This window comes from Egretta garzetta, unplaced genomic scaffold (assembly GCF_000687185.1).
Source record: "Egretta garzetta isolate BGI_Z169 unplaced genomic scaffold, ASM68718v1 scaffold527, whole genome shotgun sequence".
NCBI lineage: Eukaryota > Metazoa > Chordata > Aves > Pelecaniformes > Ardeidae > Egretta > Egretta garzetta.
This window is the reverse complement of record NW_009260359.1, coordinates 342,625-366,030: the sequence shown is the minus strand read 5'-3', so window position 1 is coordinate 366,030 and position 23,406 is coordinate 342,625. Positions and strand designations below refer to the sequence as shown.

Below are 23,406 nucleotides of genomic sequence, written 5' to 3'. Positions count from 1 at the left end.
ATAATACTTTTGTATTTTAGTAGCTAATCTCAGAAGGGGAGTTTGCCTTACCAGCCCCGCATAGCTGTAGTTAAACCCCAGTTCACGCGATATAGTCCAATTGGCATGTTCTTCGATCACCGTCATATCTGGAAACTTTACAGGATTGCTAAACCAATCAAATTCCAGCTCTAAACATGGAGTTTCCTATATAAAGGGAATTTAAGTTACTTTTTCTGTTGAATTTTCTGAATTCTAATACAGCATTTTTTGAAAATGTACTCCTACAGAGGAAGCTGGCATGCAAATACTTACCTTATTTGGATTCGATCCAGTAACACCAATAGGATTCAACAAATCCTCCAGCCCATGAGGTACTGCCCAAAGATTCAAAGCCATTTTCCCAGATACAAGAGTGTCTGTGTAATCAAACATGTTTATATTTCCCCAAGCCAATGGACAGTGCTCCTTAAAGAGATTAAAAGATGATTTTTCAGTGCTATCTATTAATTACTGCAGAGTCAGAAAAAAAAAAACAACCCCAAACATTTTCACTCCAGAGCAAGCTGTTACATTCCCAGATTAGCTGAAAGCAGGTTGTGGAAGCTGTGCCACGTTTTTCTATGAATGACTGTCAACGCAGTCATTTTGCAGAACGATATCAAAACACTTGCAAGCACATGCCAACATTTTCCCCACATCAAAATATCTCAAGATGCTGGAGAAATTTTATTTGACAGAGACACAGACTTTTTACCAAGGCTCGTAGTGACAGGACAAAGGGCAACAGTTGTAAACTGAAAGAGAATAGGTTTAGAGTAGACCTAAGAATTGTTTGTTTATGATGAGGGTGGTGAGGCACCGGCACAGGTTGCCCAGAGAAGCTGTGGGTGCCCCATCCGTGGAAGCGTTCAAGGCCAAGTTGGGTGGGACTGAGCGGCCTGGTCTAATTAAAGATGTCCCTACCCATGGTGGAGGGTGGGGTGGGGTAGATGTGAACTAGATGATCTTTAAAGATCCCTTCCAACCCAAACTATTCTATGATTCTATAAGATTCATAAACCTGGTTACAGACCAAAAAACCCGATATAGTACCTGTGACACACACCCAAACCCAGAATTTAATGCTGCTGGTGACTGGAATTAGATGTCATATGTAGATCCATAAAAATTACTATTTGGGATCTTGCATCAAATGCTAAAGCAGCATAAGTTTTCTTTACTTTAAAAATCAACTAAAAAGAGGGCGCTACTTATACTTGATTTTAAATAAATAGGTAAGTACCTTATGGGTTAAGAAACTTGAGTTTAAAGGCACTTACACCTCAAAAGACTAACACTGGTCTTTGTCTGACAATATAGTAGAGACACAATTCCAGCACTGAAAGGATAAGCTCTTCTCCATGTTCTTTAATTTCTGACCACAAAAATGTGGTAGGCTGAATTAGATACAAGAAAAGAAAAAAACCCTATTTTAATCAGATTCAAATCAAACATTGGACTAAGACTCATTGCCAGGACAGCATTTACCAAGTATCTTCCCAAATTTGACTTAAGTAGCTTTTGTTCATTAGTGTATTAAAGCCATGAAGTATTTTACCTCTTTAGCACCCTTCCGGCCTTTAACAGAACAGATAGAAAGGCAGAGCCGAGCTGCACGGGGAAGGTCAGGAATGTACATATCATACAGTAGCCATTCATTCCATCTGTAGGATTTAAAAAGCAGAATAAAACCAGGTTAAAGGAGAGCATGGAGACAAGTGCATTCAATCAAGGGTTACACCAAAAAGCATTTGTTATATTCCTACCTAAGCTGTCTATATGCATAGAGTACACTCCTTACTGAAGGCGGGGGGGTCCTCCTACATGCATTTGACCACATCTACTCCTTTTGGGAATGGAAGCTTCCCTGATGAGCCTCCTAGCTCCAACACTGTTTAAAAAGTCATGCTACGTTCAGTTCCCGCAAACTTAGTAAATAGGTTCATTCCCTTGCACTCTGGCAAACCTGCTGACAGCAACTCTCAGTGTAGGCATAACCTAAAGATGGTGGATTTGCGTATCTGCCGCACTAACGCAAGGTTTAGCTTCTGAAATATTTTTCACTTCAGAAAAAAAAAAAGCAAGTGGAAAAAGGTGTGGCATATCAGAATTCACCTAAATCTGAACTGCTAGAAAATAAGAAGATAAGAGCAAGATAGGAATATAACACAAACTTAACACAGAAATCCAAAGCAATATTCTTAACTCAGCTATTATTCTATTTACCATAGTAATAAGAGCACAGATTGGTTCTACAGGAATACACATTTTGTTTCCATGACCTTCTCTAAGTAGACTTTCTCCCTCAACTGGTAGACCTGTGCTTTTGAAGAGGAACTTCTGAATATACTTTATTTTCCTAAGGGGACTGCCATGCTGAATTTTCTCAGTTGGAAGAGGCAGAGGCTTCCAAGGACAGCATTGCTTTTAGTAGCTACAGACACACTGAAAAATGAGAGTTTTACAAAGAAATAACTGTCCAAGCCTTTCTCCAAGAATGAAGAAATTGGCATATAACATTTAATTTTCCTTATATGTTCATTCATTCATATGATACAGATCTGTGTGATTATATCCATGTTTTCAAGCCACACCCTTCACCACCTTTCCAAGAAGACTGTGCCTCTAAAACAGTTGAACTCTCAGTTCAAGTACGGGTATTTTTGGGGAAACTCAGAAGAAAAAGCTATTTTTCCATAACTGTGAATATTATTAGGACCTTTTGTTACAATACCTAATCAAATAAATAGAAAGTGTACCCAGAAAAAATATTAATACATTTTCAAAGTTTCAAAGACATGAAGTCAGACAAAAAATGCAAGTCAGGAGTTACTCCTGAACACACTGCATCTTATCCAACCAGATGCTGAAATTTCACGCCTCCTCATTAGTCAAAGTTACAGGCAATAATTCAACATCTTCTAGATACTTCTTCTCAATATGTTTATATTTGCTCATATAAAGCTTCTTTTTGCACACTAACAGTGATTTTAAGTTCATGTGATTAATTTTTCCAGATAATATTCGTGGTAGGTCAAATCTCCTGCAAACAATCAGCCCAGAGCTGGCAGTGACTGCCCATGTTGACAGGTGACACCCATCTCTCTGCACTCAGCGGTTCTGCTTTGGTACACACCATGCAACCTCACCAAAACAGATTTGCAGGTTACATTACATCACATTGCCTCACGCTGAAGGCAAAATCTGAACCTGTAACTGGAACACCTGCTATTGATCCAGTCAAGACCAGAGCTCCATCACCCGGGGCTATGCCAATTTCAGTGGTAGTGAGTAATTACACTGGAGTTTCAGAGGCAACTGCAGACGCACAGGTAAAGTGGATCCATTCAGTAAAGAAACCACATTATCCGCAGCGAGACAAAACACATTTGAAGTAAATTAATTCTATTTATAAATATAGGGTTAGGTAAAAATGTTCTTCTAAAACTTCAGGCAAGGAATTCCCAGCAAGGAGCTCTACCTGAATAACGGCTAAGTCAAGCCTTTACTCTTTCAGTGCTATCGTTCATGATGCCCTGTAAGTCAGGTTCTCTAGAGTCATTCAAGGGCTTATCTTACCTGGGATTAGAACAAGGTACCCTCTGAGTATTCACATTGTCACACAAAGGTTCCCCTCCATGGTAGATACCTGTTCTAACATAGATCTGAAAGCAATGTTTATGTTAGTATTATCTTTGAAATGTTACTATAAACAATTTTTTCCACTGCTATCAACATATACCATAATTACAACATATTACCCTTTAATTTCCATCAAGTAAAAAACAAAACAAAACCGAAAACCAAACAGCCCCCCCAACCCAAATTCATTCACGCTCTGCAAGGTGTGAAGCACAGTATATGAGCATACATTTTAGAAAAAAAAGTTTGTCTTTTTCCTCATTAACTGCAAAACTAGTTTTTTTCAAGTTTATTTTTTTAATGAACTCTAAAAAAATGAATTTATTTTCTAGTCTTCTTATACCAAGCTATAGTGAAAGAAGAGACCAAACAAATTCTGAGGAAGTTAGAGAGCCAAGCTTGTAGTATGACTTCAGTGGGACTGAACCCTACCTCCCTTTTGAAAAGCAAGATAGCAGCACACTATCCAGCATCCCCTCACCAAAAGTATTTCCAATTACTTTAATACATTCTTAGACATAATAATTATTTAGAATATAAATAACAACATGGGGTTTGTTCTTCTATCCATTACAGACTCAGCTGAAGAGAACTATGCAAACTGAATTCTGCTCCTAGCAGGCAAGTTATTTAGCTAAATACAACTCAAGGCTCTTTAGTACTACACGAAAGTTTTCAGATGCTAAAACATGGCTGTATTTTTTAGAATGAATAGCTTAAATTTAAGTAACAGTGGTCTACTTTTCTAATGTGTTAAATAGCATCTCTTTTCCAATGTAAACACAGAACAGAAAACTCAGGAGGGAAACCATGAGTTGCTGAAAACCACATACGATGCTGTACATCATTTGCCTTACCTTGTCTATGTCTCTAATGTTCACATTTACATAGGTTGCACAGAGGATTTTTATTCTGAGAGCACTGTTTATAGTCCAGAGGGACTTGGCTGTAGCTTCTCCGTTCATGTAGGGCGTAGCTGTAGAGATACGCCTGGAATAAGACGGCATTGTAAAAGTGTCCAGTGGCAGCTGGGTATACAGGCTTTCCTTCGCCATCAGCATCAGATTGGGCATGCGGCCGAGCATTATACAGCTTCTTATATACTGCAAGAAAACAAAACCAAAATTCAGTATGTTTTCAAAGTGCACACTTTTGGTAATCTATACCTAAAAACATTCAGGAAAATATAAAAGTGTATTTGAAGAGTTATTGTCCCTGTATGTACACCCTTTACATGTTTACAGTAGTATATCGCACAGTAGTATACACGTATGGATTTTGAGATATGAACAATGCCTGCAATAGTGGAAGGTTGAACTGGAGATGGAGAACAGAGCCGACAAGTCAGGTTTCTTGCAGCACTCCTTAGCTCCGGCGCGGCGCAGCACAAAGCAGACCGCTTCCAGCTTAGAGCTGTTCCTGGAAGCAGCCAAGCTGGCTTTGCACACCCAGCACACCCCTGTGCGCCTCCTGTGCACACCCAGCACACCCAACCCCTGTGTGCCTCCTGTGCACACCCAACCCCATGTGCCTCCTGTGCACACCCAGCACAACTGACACCAGTACTGCGAGAGGCAGAGTGCACAAGGCCAGCGGCAGCAGACACGCTCCGGTTTTGGTCCGTTGGTCTGAAAAGCAAGATAGCAGCACACTATCCAGCATCCCCTCACCAAAAGTATTTCCAATTACTTTAATACATTCTTAGACATAATAATTATTTAGAATATAAATAACAACATGGGGTTTGTTCTTCTATCCATTACAGACTCAGCTGAAGAGAACTATGCAAACTGAATTCTGCTCCTAGCAGGCAAGTTATTTAGCTAAATACAACTCAAGGCTCTTTAGTACTACACGAAAGTTTTCAGATGCTAAAACATGGCTGTATTTTTTAGAATGAATAGCTTAAATTTAAGTAACAGTGGTCTACTTTTCTAATGTGTTAAATAGCATCTCTTTTCCAATGTAAACACAGAACAGAAAACTCAGGAGGGAAACCATGAGTTGCTGAAAACCACATACGATGCTGTACATCATTTGCCTTACCTTGTCTATGTCTCTAATGTTCACATTTACATAGGTTGCACAGAGGATTTTTATTCTGAGAGCACTGTTTATAGTCCAGAGGGACTTGGCTGTAGCTTCTCCGTTCATGTAGGGCGTAGCTGTAGAGATACGCCTGGAATAAGACGGCATTGTAAAAGTGTCCAGTGGCAGCTGGGTATACAGGCTTTCCTTCGCCATCAGCATCAGATTGGGCATGCGGCCGAGCATTATACAGCTTCTTATATACTGCAAGAAAACAAAACCAAAATTCAGTATGTTTTCAAAGTGCACACTTTTGGTAATCTATACCTAAAAACATTCAGGAAAATATAAAAGTGTATTTGAAGAGTTATTGTCCCTGTATGTACACCCTTTACATGTTTACAGTAGTATATCGCACAGTAGTATACACGTATGGATTTTGAGATATGAACAATGCCTGCAATAGTGGAAGGTTGAACTGGAGATGGAGAACAGAGCCGACAAGTCAGGTTTCTTGCAGCACTCCTTAGCTCCGGCGCGGCGCAGCACAAAGCAGACCGCTTCCAGCTTAGAGCTGTTCCTGGAAGCAGCCAAGCTGGCTTTGCACACCCAGCACACCCCTGTGCGCCTCCTGTGCACACCCAGCACACCCAACCCCTGTGTGCCTCCTGTGCACACCCAGCACAAGTGACACCGGTACTGCGAGAGGCAGAGCGCACAAGGCCAGCGGCAGCAGACACGCTCAGTTTTGGTTCGGTTGTGCTTAGGACCATACACTCGCTGATGCCGACAGACTCCAGCTGTAAGCCTGCATGGTGGCCCTTCAGGACTGAGTGCTGAGAGCACTTCGTCTGGCAACAGCACCACAAGATACAACGCGTTAAGACAGGGCCAGCCCTGGAGCGTAATTAGCAAGCTCTTCTGCAGCACAGTAAAGGCACAGCAGATACTTCTGAAGAAGCTACGCTAGATCAAATAGATCGAGTGTTTGATCTCACAATGACTGTGCAAAATTATTCATGTATGCCTGTGCTTGTTCCCCAGCTCCCACAGAACAGAGCTGCTTTTCCCATTATTCAGGGTCCCCCAGCCCTTTCTCTCCCCCAGGGCTCTGTGGAGCAGATCGCCAGCCGTTTCAGCCGGAGGAATGGAAGCCCTTCATTACAATGCATTCCTCCAAGAGGAAGCAGCAGCAGCCGGTCAGGAAATCTACAGGGTAACGCTGCTGCCTGCTCCAGAGAGGGCTGCCCAGATGCTCTTCTGTCAGCAGTTCTGTCTCGCAGCACTAACAAACCCGGGCAACGAAGGACAGGCAGCCCCAAGGAAGATTTAACAGTGATTTACTTAGTGCTGGAAATCTATCGCTCCTTTATTACAATCAAAAAACGTAGAGAGGTAAGTAACAGGAAAATAAACAGTTTCTTTAGATTTTTTCCCCACCCCTAAAGGGGGTAGCAGCGGTTGCCTCATAATTTAACATCTGATTGAATTTCCTTCTGTACTACATGAGCCGCATTCAAGCATAACTCATCTCTTGCCATCAGAAATCCAGGATATTTCTCAAAGCACCTCCTGCTGATTTATCACTAGTGTTAGAGGTAAACTACTGCATTCAAAGAAGAAAAATTACACCAGTGATACAAACCCAAGTTTAAATTACTTCTTCTCTCTCCCCTCTTTTGAAGCACATAAATCAACAAATAGGCACACTACACTCACACATTAGCCAAGTAGTTTAAAGACACATACATTTTTACTTCCTATCTTTTGGATTAATTTAATGGAAAAGCAAGCCAGTCACAAAATTGATCACTTTTCTCCCTCACAAATTTGGATTATTTTAGTGCATTTCAAAATAAATCCACTCTGTTACTCACCTTATACTGGCTCAGAGGGTATTTTTCTAGCAAGTATTCATCACAGCCACATACTTTTAAAATATATTTGCCCTGGTACTCCAAGACGCAAAGTTTCAGTTGTTCAGACGACAGCAACATACTTCGCGTTTTCTTCCTTATTGCTTCAGCAATAACTTGCTCAGGCACACAGTCGTGATTGATTTTTAAGGTGTATTTCTGCTTATCGTTGTTTGGTGAGACTATTACCCATATCACCACTATGATTTGCCCTAGAATGAACGTAAAATAACATTAGACCTACCATTTTCAATACAGTTTCAAAACAAAACAAGAAAACCCCCCAAACAAACCTCAAACCAAACAACTGCCACCCCCCCAACACAGAGAATTGCTTGCAGTACTACTGAAGGAAGACGTAGACAAGATTCACAGCCCAAAGCGACAGAGGGTTCGGAACTCCTGCAAGGAACTACGCATGCTCAGTTTAGTTTTGATTCTAGTGCAAATTTAAACTTTTACCCCTTGAGGCTAAGAATATTTTTATTAACTGAATACTAATATTTGGCCTTCAAGAAAACAGCAGTAACTTTCATATTTGAGGACTGCAAGATAACTCTGTGTTTTAGCATCATTTAATTCCAGATTTCTGAATGTCAGAAAAAAGAAAAATGAAGCCAACAAGCTGTTTCTGCCCATTAAAAAAAAAGTCCCCCCTATTCACCAAGTTATATTTCAAGATTTAGTTATTACAATAGCAAAAAACGTAATTTTAAGTGTTGTCTTCCTTCTGAATCTACATTCTATCAAGAAAACTATTCTTAACTTAAGGTGTAAGATGTTGCTAGAGTGTACTAAACGCAGCACATAAAACAGTGATTTACCTAAGTCACCAGCTGTACTCTTTGATTTCAAGGTCTGAAAAACCCATTCTGCTTCTACTGTAAATATTTATCTTACCTTTATCAAGTTTATTGTATATGTGTTTGGGTAGCTCAGATGAAGACTCCACATTTGGAGGACAGACATATAATGCTCTGCTGTGTGGTGCATTGGCATCTCGGAGATCCACTGCTTCTTTGCAAACATTAAGAATATTTCTTCTGAAGTCTTGTACTTCGGGATCCTTAACCATGTCAAATTCACAGACAGGCATGCCAATAGCAAAACCTATAGTATTGAAGAAGCACGAGGGAGTAATTGTAACTGATAATTAAAGCTAAAGATACCTTCTATCAGCAACAGAAAAAGCATACTTTAAGCAAAACACAACCTAAAATATATGTGTTAACCACTGGCTTCTACTTGTATAGACAATTGATTTATTTAATCCAAGAACAACTGTTCTTAAGTGCACTCAGCAGTCACAAAGAAGGTTAGAAGACAGGTATACGTTCCCTGAAGCCCCTGGAAACCTTAAATCACCGCCTCCCACCGCTAACACTCCTCCTGGAAGAGAAGGACCAAGCACAAAGTTTCCTAAGTGGACCAGAGGAGCTGTGATGTCTGATTTTTTTCCTAAAACCTTGGCAGGATTACTGGTTGCTATTAGGACCATAATCAACTTTGCTTACACCTGAACGACAGCTATTCAATGTTTTTGATGAACTATGCTATTTAAAAATGCGACAAGCGCTTCAAGAGATACTGAACTCAGCTCTTCAGCAGAGTCGTGCAACGAGAGTCCATTTCTCTAAAGTCCTCTGTCTCAGCTGCAATTCCATTTACTTTAGTGAGATTACTTGCATAAATAGTTATTAATGGATGCATGATCAAATGGAACCTTTCAGCTGTCCTGCTGCACGGTTAGCTAACCACTGCTCTCCTTAAGTCTTGAACAGGCTAAGCTTTACAAAACAGAAGCAGTTTACCTATGATGCACTCATAGCAATTAAATAATTTAACAATTAGGAGGACCCCAGAACAAGTATTTCCAGTTGACGAGTCTCTCCCACTGCCGTGCACATCTGTTAGCAATAGAAGGGAGTAGGCACACTTGTACTGCCTGAATCTGGATACTTGACCGGGGTGCTGAACACACACTAGCCTCCCTGGGCTTCCTCAACCCGTAATGGAAGTGATAAGCTACGCCAGAGACGATTCAAAACATTAGTGTCTCTCCTCTGCCCCTCTGCCTCAGGTGGTTTTGTTTCCCTCCCCATGCTCTTTTGGTAGGAAAAGGGGGAAAAAAAAAAATCCCACCTCGTTTCTGAAATTTTACTTTCTAAGCAAGATAGAGCATGATTAACATGTGTGCTATCACAAATGTGGTTTAAGATTTATAATTAAATCCAGAATTTACCATTCTGTAAACTTCAAAACGAATTAAAACTGAATTTCCAAACAATAGAACAGGCTTCGCTCTGTAATAATATGAAATCCTGCTAATAAGACACAAGCAAAAAAATATCCTAACCCACATACAACTATAAATATGCACAAAACAAAGACTTTACATGTGACAGAACAGGGGAAAAAAAGTTTAATTCACAGTTTACGGATGTCAGCTTTACTATAATCAGCATCTTTGGACATTGATGCAACAACTGACAGTTAGGAAATGCAAACTTTGACAGATACAGGTGACAAACACAACCCATGTCAATTCTTTGGTTTGTATTTTGAAGAGGAAAAGCCAGTTAAACAGACAGGCTGTGTTTAAATAAAGATAATCTCACCTATTTCTCTATTGAGAATCTTTTCTTCTCTGTTACCTACTGGTTCAATGACTTTTAGGAAAGGCTGAAATAGTCGCAGGTCACAAAGTCTCCGTGTTTCATCAAAAAATTCTTCTCTTTCTGCTTCCTGTGTAACACTTACAAAAATGTAAGAAGATTCATCTTGAAGGAGCTGATAGAGAGGGTATTTCCTCGCTTCTTTAAAGAGCTCGTGTTTAATAGTTAGTAAGGTGGCCTCACGGAGGCATTCCAGAGTCACTATCATTCCATTTGGGAGAAGACACTCCACAAGGATCCTCGGTGGCATCAAGTGGATGCCCCATAGTTCACCAGATGATGGTCGTGGAGGCATTTTTGAGTCTTTAGATAACTTTGTACTGGAAGTTTTTCAAGCAGTGATTCGTACGAGTAAATCTACGTAAAAATCAGAAATGTCAAGTATTAAAATTTCAAATACAAACATCGCAAGGAATTTCAGATACAACTGTTCAAACACTGCTTATAATTGTAGGTGAATATTCATGGCTATATTTTACATGCATAAAAAAGACTTGACAAAACTGATGTTTAACGAACTTGTACTTGATTTAAATATCTACTCAAATAAAACAGTTAATAGCAGAATCACATTAGTTTAGAAAAAATGCCAATATGCACATGGTCTTAAGAAAACAGATTATTTTTTTTTTTACAAGAAGTTTATAATTTATGATTACAACACTTGAATAGCATGGGGGATGAAGATAACCAATATTCAAGTTATTACCACCTCAGTTCTTAAGCAAATCTTAAGCCCAGTTCTTCACATTTTTAACTTGGAAAGAGAAGCATTATCATCTGGATGAGATACAAACCACCAGCTCTGGTCAGGATAGCCAAACCAATGCTTCCATTTTTTTCTTCTTCTCATCACAAGCCTCTTAAGCATTCCAACATCACTAAGACAATAGTTACAAGTATTTCCCCTAAAGCCTCTAAACTTGATTTTAGGAATCCATGTACACACAAAACTTGGCCTTAGCTTTTTTTTTTACATCAGTATAAGCTACTTACACCAGGAACAACCCCTTTTTTCCATGAATGAGACAGAAGAACTGAGCTCCATTAACACTTTTCGGTTGGGTTTGTTTTATTTAGGATCAATTCCCTGTTCTAGTTCCCGTTGGCGGCCACATGAATGCCTTTGCCAAGCCAAAGGAAAGGAGGGGAACCTGTGTCTGACCTTCCAGCAGCGCTGCCCTATGCCAGCTTAGAGCAGGTACAAGAAAGATTCTATCTGGACAGAGCAGAGATATATAAAAGATATATATGTAAAAAAATAAAATCACGACCCTCATTTCTACACTTCTATGCCTTGGTACTTATTTTCTGAAGTTTTCTTCCAAGCACATCCTGTACCTGCTTTTGCCATACTTCAGTTCTCAAAAAGAAGCATTAGAATGAAAATGATGTTTTCCTAAATCCACTGCTTCCTAAGCAGCTCTGAGTAGCAATAGGGTTGTCTTTTTTTAATCCCTCCTTTGTAGTTGCAGTTTGGGCTTTCAAAAATACCAACAAAAGTACTGAAGTGCCACCGCAGGTTTAGAAAAATGCTTTTCCACTAACACCTCATGCATATTTAGAAGGGCTTTGCAACTGACTTCTTTTAAAAAAAGAGCTTAAATAAGCTATTTTATTTTCCTCATCGTTATAATGGTCTCAGTGAGCGGATGCTGAAGTTCTAAGCACCTCACAGTGGACTTAAAGAGCCAAACTTGGAAAGCTTACCAATTACAGAACATTACAAATGAACCCAAATAACACCACTTAGAGTAACTTGGAGACTTCTGAATTACCAATAACTATCCTCAGTTTACAGATAAAAAGAAACACACAGAAGGTTAAATAGCATCTTTTTGATCAGGCAAAGCACGAGCAAGACTCCCTCTCCATACCGGTGAATCACATGCTTATTTATATTTCTTAATTAAAAGCATAGACAGAAACACATTACTGTTAAGGCACATACCCGCATGAAAAACACCAAAACAAGAACGTGCAGTCCTAAGAACTTTTCTGTCCGCACACACAAACAATGATAATACAGATGGACCACTACATATATTCATAACACAGACTGAGTTTATACCAGCAGTCTTTTAAGTTCAGTTCCACAACCCAGTTGAGGCTCCTCTGACCTGAGGGCTGCAAGAGCTCACCTCCTCCCTGCCCAAGACATGAGTTCTTGTTCTTCATCGTGCTGGCACCAGTGCCCCCTGAGCCAGCTCAGTACAGGATCAGATGATTAAAGTGGCAGAGAACTACTCACTTTTCCTTCCCTGGGTTCGTTTCTGCCATTTTAGCTGTCCTTATTGAGATCACCAAGGAGTTGGGCGAACACCAGTGTCTGCGCTGGAGAGTGAGCACAACTGCAGCAGCACTGAGCTAACTCACCTTCAAAAATCCCAGAATCCCAAACTGGCAGGGGGTGGAAGGAACCTCTGGAGCTCACCCAGTGCCACCCCCCTGCCCAAGCAGGCTCACCCAGAGCAGGGGGCACAGGACAGCGTCCAGGCGGGGGTTGAAGATCTCCAGAGAAGGAGACTCCACAGCCCCCCTGGGCAGCCTGGGCCAGGGCTCGGGCACCCTCACAGTCAACAATTCTTCCTCCCGTTCAACTGGAACCTCTTCTGCTTCCGTTTGTGCCCATGGCCCCTTGTCCTGGCCCTGGGCACCACTGAGAAGAGTCTGGCGCCATCCTCGTGCCCCCCACCCCTGAGATATTTGTATGTGGTGATGAGATCCCCTCTCAGCCTTCTCTGCTCCAGGCTGAACAAGCCCGGCTCCCTCAGCCTTTCCTCGCAGGAGAGATGCTCCAGTCCCCCCATCAGCTTTGTTGCCCTCCTCTGGACTCTCTCCAGGAGTTCCTCATCTTTCTTGAACTGGTGGTTCCACTGCAAATTTTCCCTCCCTCCCTCCCCACCAATACCTGCTAACAAAGAGGCAGGACTGGGGGACACACATATATATTAAATCCTTTTAGACAAGTATCTTTTAAAAATAAATGTCAACAGTGGCTTTTTAAAAATTTCAAACATTAAATGCCAACTCAGTACCACTGCTTCATAGATTTGCGAACTGTCCAAAAGGAACGTCCCAAAATCTACACTCTTTTAGAGCAACTCCACCAAACCAGCAACTTTTGGTTTAAATTGGGATAGAGATCGGTACTGGAACAGTGCATGTAGTCATTCTGTGTGCACATTCATTTTACTTGCACATGTAAGCACGCCTCCAGGGTTTGGATTTGGAAAGCAAAAATGTAAACAGAAGCAGTTCTGAAGTATAGTTGGCAGCTTGTGTTTCTGTGTACACTTTCAAATCTGGAAGGCTGCCTGGAATAAATAGAATCAATTATGTTCTTCGACAGTAAAAGGACTATAATTTTAAGGGAATTCTAGAGTGGTGTTATTTAAATCCAACTAAGGGTGCATGCAAACACTTCAAATGAACACCACATCACACCTGCAATCCCCAACTTTCCAAAAACACCTTGAAGCTTTTTTCCCCCTGCCAAAAGCTCTGGGATACCACAGATGGTCAGAAAGGCCAAGCTGATCAAATGGCACTCTCTTCACCCCATTACAGCCTTCCTCATCCATCCAGCACATGCTCCATCACAAACCTCGCTGAGCGCCCAACCTAGCAGCGGTCACATTTTGAAACTCCATTCAAAAAGAATAGAAGTACATGTAGGGAGAATGAGGGAAGCTAAGCCACAGGGCTCCCAAAATACAGATTCCTACCTGCTTCCAGATACACTTATATTTATTTATAGAATCTATTTACTTACAGGATAGAAATCTCCTACAGTCAAACAACTACACCATTTAGAATAAGGGATTCCAAGTTTAGAAAATTGTTTTTTGGGAAACAATGAGAATTTTATCACCTCACAGCACTGAACCGTGCAGAACTACAGTGGCATGGTTAACTCAATCTCATTCTATTGAATATTACAAGTTACAGCCTACAATTATTTTCCTAATGCCTTCTCGATAACATACAAATATGTTAACTCTGAAAAGGTTTACGTGAGACCAGCATTAAGTTTGCTGCTGCTTCTTCTGGAAAGAATTCCTTCCCCTTGAGGAGCAGAGCTCAGTGAAGGAGAAATTCAGTAAGAATTGTACTGCAGGAGAGTTAATGTTGGTTCCTAACATCAGCACTCAAAGAAGGATTTTCTATGTTCATTATTTAAACAAACTAAGCTTGGGACAAGTTAACTTGAGTCAACCCCCCCCATATATGCTCCCCTAAAGACACCTGAGGCTCCTGCAGCCGTTTTCACCGCACTTTTACAGATAAAAGCCCTGTGCACCCATAGCTTGGCAGGACACCCTGGCAGCACTTCTTCCACTGCAAGTGGTTTTGTACGTTAACATTTTGCCAGAAGTCTCAAGCAGGAGCGTCGCTGATCCAAGTCTTACGTGTCTTGCTGAAAGGAAGGACTGGCACCCTTCAGTACAGATGGAATCTACGGTACAAGAACAGGCAAGCGAGAAATGGCCTCTCATGAGCTCTTCTATCAGAAAGCATGGAGAACCCTTCCTTGCTGAGAGAACACATTTTTACAGTTTATCTGTTTACAGATTAGAGGAAGTGAATTGATTTTCACTGTCTAGAGATTACTCACAAACATTCTACCAACTCCACATAGATGTCAATATTGGGCAATTAAGATTATATATATAAAAAAGCACCCCACCCCCTGGTTAACCGATAAGGCTTTTTTTCTATATTTTGTAAATTATCCGTGGGCATGTTCTCCAATGAGAGGAACTCCATCTAACATTAACACAAATGTCTTATAAAGCAGGTGAAGACCCACTGTGCAAGTCTGCAGGCCAGTCTGGGTGCGGGGGGGGAATATTTGTTCTCTTTCGGATGCTTATTGTAAAGGTTCTCTGTCATCAGCACAAGCACCTTCGGGCTCTGCAAGAAGGAAATTCTTCCATCTGTGATGAACCAGCTAGCAAGAAATCTAGCAAGTGTAGAAGGAAGCAAGAGGCAGAAGTGTGCTGCGCTCTAATACTGTATTAAATGTACAAAGTACAGGATGCTCATGCAAAGAGGTACACGTTCCAGTGACTGAGAACTGAATAATTCTGCATTGCTATAAACATCAGCTAGTGTTTCAAAATCAATTCAAAGTGACAGACTAAACACTCATTACAATTTCATCAGTCCACACTTGAAACTGAGTTAGTCATTCAGTAAACTACCACACTTTAATTGAAGTCCATTAGTTTTTCCAGTCATAAGACAAATCCCATTACACTGCTTTCACAGACAGGACACAGCAATGTTTTATAATCATTTGTGGTATATTTGGTATCAAAGATCTGCTCATTAGGATTTGTGTCTAGATTTAATTTCCAGGTAGAAGTCCCCTCCGGACTCTTAGTATTGCCTTAAGAAAAAGTCTTCTACTCATTAAGCAATCCAGCTATGTGTATAGATTCTCATTTACTGCACATTTGTGCATGGGTTATAGGATTTTCTTGATTCCCTGTCAAACTGACAGAAGCATCAGCTACAGAACTGTCCCCAAATAAGCTTTTTAACTTTTGTGGAATGCCCAAAACAAAAGTTATAGGGGGAAAAAAAATTCCTGGGACAAGAGTAACACTTTTCAGAATGCAAAGCTTCCATTCCACTTGGTCCCAGACATTTCAAGCTTTCTAAAGACCAAAATCCTTCTCATCTTCAGACACATCAGGCACTCCAAAACTCATGATGAAAAAGACCAGGCAGAGTTGCCTGCCTAATTTTGCTGCTGTCCAAACCTGCTGTGTGGTGACAGCAAGGCTGCCCCACACTAGATATTTTCAGTCCTGTCCTTTTGTTCTTCCTGCTTGCCAAGCTGGCATTTTTCCAAGATCCAGGGAGACTTAGTACAAAGACATCCGAAATTGTCCTCTATGAAAACATTACTACACACAGATTTAAACAGTAGCAATGTTGCTTTGGTTTGACTAGAAAGCAGGAGACTGGCATTGCAGTTATGTCTTCACAGTTCTTACGTATTACTGTCATCCTTACGATTTCACAGAAAACGCACAGATACACGGAATTGCTTATCTGATCCCAAGCAGCAGCTCAAGGGGAACAAACAAACAGAAAGATTTAACAGCCGAAATAACATCATCTTAGCATTTCATTTCCTTCTGAAACAGGCAAGTATTTCCAAACACTACCAATTTTATTTATAGTTACCTATTTCTCCCCCCCCCTACAAAACACAGTGCTATGTACTTCACCTTGGTCTAGACAGAGCTAAAAAGCCTAACATTAATGGTAGCATCCGTGGAGTGATAGTGCAACAGAGATACGGGATCATTCTTTTCTGTGAATGTAAAATCACACTGGAAATCAGTGGAAAGAAGTTTCAGTTTAGTTAGACATGAGAACATGGATTGACTTAGGGACAGAGTTTAGTGGTGGGATGGCAGGGTTAGGGTAACAGCTGGACTTTATGATCTTCAAGGGCTCTTCCAACCTAAACGATTCTATGACTCCATTTCAACACTGTTTTCTTTACAGTTATCTTACATGCAAATTTTTTCTTTTTCCAGAATATAATATTCTTGGATTCTGGCTGTAGTGGCCTTCAGATACCATGAATAAAATTAATGGTGAGGTCATCCTGAAAAAAACCAAACCAACTCACTATAAAGTATTGTCGGAGAGGTAATATGTAAGTATGTTGTCTGCTACTGGAAAAATACAGGATCAAACAGCTGGAATGAAAACAGGATGAACAGCTTAAAAATATTTACTATTACTGGAGTCTTTTTTTTTCCTCCGAGAAAACCAGAAGACCTGTGTAAATTCTTATTTTCAAACCCCCTTGCTTGCCCTCCCCCACCCATGCAGGCATATTGTTTATAGCTTCACTCACTATCTGGGAGCCATGAAAACAGGATCACGAGAAAGAAACATTTGCAAGTTGCTGGTGACCTCTACAACTCCCACTACGACTGTGATTTTTCCCTAGGGATCCCATGACATACCAAGAGCAGAATGTCTGTCCTAGAACATTTTCTTCCAGTTAAAGGCAGATTTTTTCCTCTTTGCTAAACAAAGGAAAGCCTGGAATTAAGTCTTCCTTTTTACTCCAAAATTATTCAGCAATTGCATTTCTAGCTTCACCTCAAAGGAGAGGATTTTGTTATTTAAGGAAGATGAGCAGTTGCAAAGCACAACAAAGAATTAGAAAAGCAACACACCTTCTCTTTACACTTCACATATCTGCTTGCTCATCATTTCAATGATCAGCTCGGCTTGCTGTGCAGCAGGATGAGAGTTCCTCTCCCACCCGGCTGTGTTCGGGCTGGAGCCGTTCCTCCAGAGCAAGAGGCACACTCCAATTCTTTCAGGCTCTTTAAATCAAAAGCCTGAAAGTTTGGCAACAAAATCAGAGCAACATGCCATTTTGTACCAATAGAAATAAGGTTTTCCTCTGATTACATGTTGGTCTTTAATGTTCTTTTATGTGGGTGACAAACCTTTTTTTATGTGAACATCAGAAAGAGCATAAAATAAAAGCGCACAGCAAACCATATTCTGCTCCTCACTACAAATACTAAGGGCTTCAGTGTCAGTTTTCACATGCAGAGCTGTTCTGCTTTTGGAAATTACTGCAAGACGACGTAAACAAAAGATTACTCCAGAACGTCTTTAATGAAACTAGATTAGATAGGCAACGAATGCTGAATATATATATATGTATAAATACAAAACTCCACCTTAAATAATGCTGTGTAGTTTTCTTTTGATGTTTCTTCCCATCCTCCCACCTTCCTGGGGTATTTGGACCCCAGACAGTAAACAGGATCTTTAAGAACAGGAAGCGCTGGCACACAGACAAGGCTGAGGAGCCGGAGCAGAGCGAACCCAGGTGTTCTGCACTCTGGTCTGAATCTTCACCTAAGGTGAGCAGCTGCGTAGCAGAGCTGTGGCTCTGATACTGAGCCTCTCCTGGCCCCGATCCCCCCCGCTCACGTCACCCTGGCTTTTAGAAGTCACACACTGCTGCAGCAAGGTGAGCCTGCAGCTGTATTGAAAAAAGAGGAAAGATCTCCTCTCCTGCTGTCCCTACCGAGAAGGGCAAGGAAAGAACTGCAGTAAAACACCAGAGGTACTGTGGTCCTCACGCACTACCACAAGCAACAGGATCAAGAGGGACTTCAGTCCACAACATTCACCTGACCAGCTCCTCTGAACAGAAGGCAGAGAGAAACACGTGTTCGTAAGGAAATCTGACCGGGATTAGGCCCACTTCTGCTTAATTTACATCCATCTTTACTCAAAAGATCCACCCTGTGAGCCCTTCCTTTACTAAGCAGCAGCTGAAAAAGACATCAAACTCAGACTGACCGTATATTGTGTACTTCCCACGTCACAGTTCTTAGGATGGAGTCCGACGGCAACTTAAAATTGAGATAAAGGGTTTCTTCCGTACTAAATTACTCCAGATCCTGAAAGCAACTAATACGTAAAAAAAGCTTTGGAGTGGCAGTGGATAGCAGTATTTTTGCAACTTTGCAGGTTTTTAATATTAAGCATAGAACAGCGAACTGGAAGACAGAAGTTTCTGTTCCATAACCGAAGTATAAATTAGCTTTCCTTTTATTCTATCTTAACTGACTTCAGTAGCCAAACAGCGTTTATAGACGTGCGGGTTTAGTCTGCATGGACTTACTGAATTCCACTAGCAAAAATCATTATCTTTTATCTACTGGCAAACAGAGGCTGGGGGGTGCAACTTCACTTTTGATAGAGCATTTGTAAGGAACCCCATGCCTCAGCAAAAGCCATGGAAGGAGGTTTTTCTTTGTTTAAGCTCCTAAACTGAGAAAACAAAACAATACATTCTCCATTGAGATATTTCTTAACTCCCTTTTTAAAGCTATTTGTCGAGAGAAGGAAGTTTGTGACAGAGTTAACACAAAGGCACAGCCACCTTAACCAAAAACTTCAATTCTGCAGCTAAATACCCTTGCCCTATAAACAGCTGAAATTAATAGAGTTCTTAGCAGATATTCCATGTGTCCCTGCACAGGACAAAGACAGCAGGCAAACAAACCCAGTTCCTTGCAAACCCTGCCCTGTAGAAATAGTTGCCTACTTCTACGCAAGATATAATCACGACAGGAAAATACCATGGCTTTCAGGAGTCAGAAATAATGAAGTACTACTCCCTAGTAGACTTGTTTGTGATAAAGAGTCAACAGTGGTTAATTAAATATTTATTTAGCAGTAGATGATAACCCTGCCGAAAGGTAAGCACCAACAGTTTTCCATAAAAGATTATCAACAGACCTTTATTTACTCCGGCAGAGTGGCACAGTGGGATACTATTCAGCTGCAAAGCATTCGGCACCACCACACGCTCCTGTCAGGCTTCATCTCCCTGAAGGTCACAGATCACTTCGGCATACTGCACCTAAGCACATTGGAAAAACTGGGCCTTCCACGTGCAACACTACTGTTGACCAAATTACTGATTTTGTAAGTGTATTTGGCTACAAGTTACAAAGAAACCAAAGTTTCTCTGAAAACTTAAGGAGTGTAGGCTTATTCTTGCTCTAGCGGTTGACTCTGGTTGAATTAGGGCTCCTCCCTGCATTTACAGGTTGAATGCCAAAGCAACAACCACGACTCGTGAGACACCAACATATTTGTGTTCAAGAAGTACAAACAAACATGATTCATTGTGGCTATGTACGACACGAGGTCCTGCATGCTTCAGCCTGAAGTATGAAAGCAGATACAGTAAACTGTGGCAAACGGTTCTTGGGCAGGCTTAATCAAATATTTATCATTTCTGTACATATCTGTCAGAAGCATCTGCTTTGCAAAGCCTATGTTGTGCAAACACGAAAACATGATTTCAAGTGTGGGGCTACCAAGACATTAAGCTTGCTGTCAGTGCATCCCTATTCTTCAGGCTGTTCCAAGTTGTTTCTCTAAGGAGGTCAGGGTACCAGCAATTTGTGTTTACTACATCTGAAAGAAACAGCTACTTATTTGCCTGAACAGACAGTATTTCCAATTAACGTGAACTTTCCAAAGAAGAAAGTGACATAAACTCATAGGTATTTAAACAGTGAATACTAGCAACATCACCACAATAATTTAAGGATTTCTCAACTTCCCAGCCTGGGAAGTCACTTTCATACCCAGAATAAACGCTTTGAGACCAAGGCACAAGCTGCCTACTGCTAGGGTCAGAGCTCCAGGAAAGGGCTGCATTAAAAAGAACTATCTTCATTTTTTAAAAGCCAAAAAGATACTGGAAGTAGTCAGTCCCTGCTATTAAAAGAACTTTACACATCTGCACAAACAAGGAAGTACTTTTAATACACAGGTCGTCGGAAACATTTTGTTAATGTTTTTGTAGGTGTGTGTATTCAAAAAGACTGAAAGCAGTTTTCAGCCTGGTGACAGAACAGGGAGACCGCAACAGCTTAAGCATTTTGAATTTAATTTCAACCCGTAAACCCCATCAATTAGGGAAGGGTGACTATATTGCAAATCATTTTTTTTTCCTCTTTAAATAAATAACCTGCTCACGTACCATGTCAGCAAGAGATTAGAAGCTGTAAGGGTTACATTTCTCCTATCACCTTGCAGTCGCCTGTGGTACAATCCTATCTGCTGATGTACAGCAAAAGGCTTCAAGAAGAGATGACGAAAGAGCTGAAGGGCTGGATGGCAAAGGAATTTAACACAGTTAAGGGAGGGTTTCCACAGTCAGGAATAGGTTTTGCTATCCTTTTCTTTATGTATCAACTCTGCCACTGTGTTGCTCACAAGCATCCCCTTTCATCCTTTCTCTCTTGGTGTAGTTATGCCATCATTCCCTACGCGTCAAAACAATCCAAGCTGGAGGTATCTGCGATCAAGGGAGTGCTGCTGAGCAGTGATAACAGCCGTCAGCGCTTTATCCTCCGTTTCAGAGCACGTTGAAGACGACAAGTTATTGGAATTTTACTAACTGCAACCTTGGTAAGCAGTTAAACATCAGAAAAACAGTTAAAACTTTACCTCTCAAAATGTTAAAATCAACTTAAAGTGCTTTCTTTTAGCTAGCAACCACTTCTCAAAAAAATTCACTTAACTGATTACGTTTATCATCTACAATGACAGCGTTTCAATTACTATTTTACACCAAAACACAAACATAATTTATTATGAATCAATCTTCGTAACAAACTCGCTAAACTAAAAGTGGCACTCACAGGCACCCTATTTGGACACATGCGCAGTTTTACCCCGTAATCAAGACTATTCAAGATGTCTAGATGCTGCTTAAAAATTAGCTCCTCCACTTAAGACACTAGAAGTTTTCCTGGGACAAGTGCTCTTCTACAGTACTTAACATCAAAATCGAAGGAGATTTCAGAGGAGGCAGGACGAAACTGCAAGAAGATAAAATACAATCTATTAATCACTGTTCTCCCACCAGCGGAGACTGCCTTGATAAAGCAGTGAGCGGGACCGGTTGTTCGACATCCACATAAACTTTTCAGGAGGCAGAAGGGCCATTTTCAGTTTCGCTAGTATCACTTCCACTTTTGTAATTCAGCCACAACATTTGCTGATTATTCAGTTAGGAGCTGGGAACATAAATATAAAAACGAAGAATAATTGGTATGTTTTATCTTCTAAGCAGTTTAATGACCACAATGAGCATATTTTAGAGTATTATTTGGAATGGAAGTTTTTACTCCCCTTTTCCCACAGGAAGCTAGCTCTATCTAGAAACTTCTCCTTATGTTAGCACTATTAACTTTCATCTTTTAAACTATGCCTGTAGTCAAGTGAAGTTAGTGTTTTCCAGCCTTAATGAAAAGCAACATAACGGCACAAGCACCAAAGCTGGATAATAACGTACCTCATCACACAAAGCACGTTTGAGTTTGAGAAAGAAGCAATTCACCTCCCCTCTGCTCGCTTGGCAAGCCAGTCCCTACTCTCTACTCATTCTTCCTTTTTTTGTGCTTTTATTTTTAAGTGTTCAGCCTTTACTTTGCCTACATCTTTGCAGAGATCCGTTTCATCACTTTTCTAGTAAGTCGAAGTCCCAAGGTACAGATAATTTTGTTCTATTACGATTCAGATCGCAGAACAGGCAGGTATTTCTACTTATGGTTGAAACACTGAATCTTGAGTATCTGCTTTTCAGTAACATTCAAGGTTTCTTGCATTTTTGAGGATGTTCAAGAACTCATTTCTTTGTTGATTGCCAACAGCTAAAAGATGGAATAAGGTTGCAACAAGGAGTAATTTTTTGCTCAGACATTTAGCGTCCTCTGCAAGGATCCATGGCTAAGCAGCTGATAGTTCAAGACACTTTTCCAAGACAACAAATGCAATCTCAGCAGAAAATCCATGCTTCTGGAAGGACCATGACCCAAGTTAACAGCAAGATTTAAAAATCAGGAACAGTCTTGGAACACATTGGGCAAGAGTCATTCATCACCATGAACTGCCACGTTAAGTATTGGCAAAAAACCAACTTATTAGTATGGAAATAACAAAATCAGTTAAGTCTCAATGACAGATAAGTTTCATGACATGTTGTACAATCTAGGAGGCAACCTTCCAATTTTCCCCTTCTTTTCTGTTTGGACTTTGAGAGAATGCACCCGAGGGATGTTTCTCTACGTTTCTTTGCCTTAGAAAAGGGTCATAATGTACAGCCAATAGTGTGACTCAGCTGTCTCAAAATTTCAGGGAACTTTACAGTAAGTCTTAGTCAATTCATTAAGTCTCCTGTATTCGACAAACACACTTTGGGGTTCCCAATCCACAGAAGCGGCATTTACAAGCATTTCCGATCTTTAATCAGAAGCTGTAAGCAAAACTGCCAATGCTTTCCTACATAAGATCTGTGAAAATAAGTTAATTTAAGGAAATGCGTTAATGGGTAGACAAAAAAAACCCCAAACCGATCTCTGAGGTGTATCTGACCTTCTGGTAAAATGCAATGGGGCGTGAAACAAGAGATCACTGAACCTTAAGTTCTACGTTCGACCCAACTGTTCTTAAACTTGACCACAGCAGCAGCCCTTTGCTTCTATCGCTGCAAGTTAGCAACACGCCCGAGGCGAAAGCTTCAGCAATGCTCC

At 40.7% G+C, this 23,406-nt stretch overlaps 1 protein-coding gene and 1 long non-coding RNA gene across 6 annotated transcripts in view; one reads left to right on the top strand and one right to left on the bottom strand.

Moving 5' to 3' along the window:
• PIK3CA (phosphatidylinositol-4,5-bisphosphate 3-kinase catalytic subunit alpha) overlaps positions 1-21,123 on the bottom strand; it is a 38,120-nt gene extending 16,997 nt beyond the window's left edge. For 3 of the 5 annotated variants that reach the window (XR_004842541.1, XR_004842542.1, XM_035898459.1), the window contains exons 1-9: positions 20,850-21,123; positions 10,226-10,639; positions 8,508-8,717; positions 7,569-7,819; positions 5,710-5,955; positions 3,601-3,686; positions 1,580-1,685; positions 295-447; positions 52-186 (exon numbers count right to left, since the gene is read on the bottom strand). Coding sequence is in view for 3 of the 5 variants with exons in the window: in XM_035898459.1 (XP_035754352.1) it covers positions 52-186; positions 295-447; positions 1,580-1,685; positions 3,601-3,686; positions 5,710-5,955; positions 7,569-7,819; positions 8,508-8,717; positions 10,226-10,577 (1,539 nt within the window). In the remaining 2 variants the exon portion in view is untranslated. Of the gene's footprint in view, positions 1-51; positions 187-294; positions 448-1,579; positions 1,686-3,600; positions 3,687-5,709; positions 5,956-7,568; positions 7,820-8,507; positions 8,718-10,225; positions 10,640-18,646; positions 19,554-19,591; positions 19,668-20,849 lie in introns of those variants that run through there. The other 2 variants (XM_035898461.1, XM_035898460.1) reach the window with 2 other exon arrangements.
• Positions 16,846-21,197, top strand: LOC118452730. The gene is made up of 3 exons (XR_004842543.1): positions 16,846-16,964; positions 19,610-20,027; positions 21,121-21,197. It is a non-coding gene; the product is annotated as an uncharacterized LOC118452730 (long non-coding RNA).
• The last annotated feature ends 2,209 nt before the right edge of the window (positions 21,198-23,406 follow it).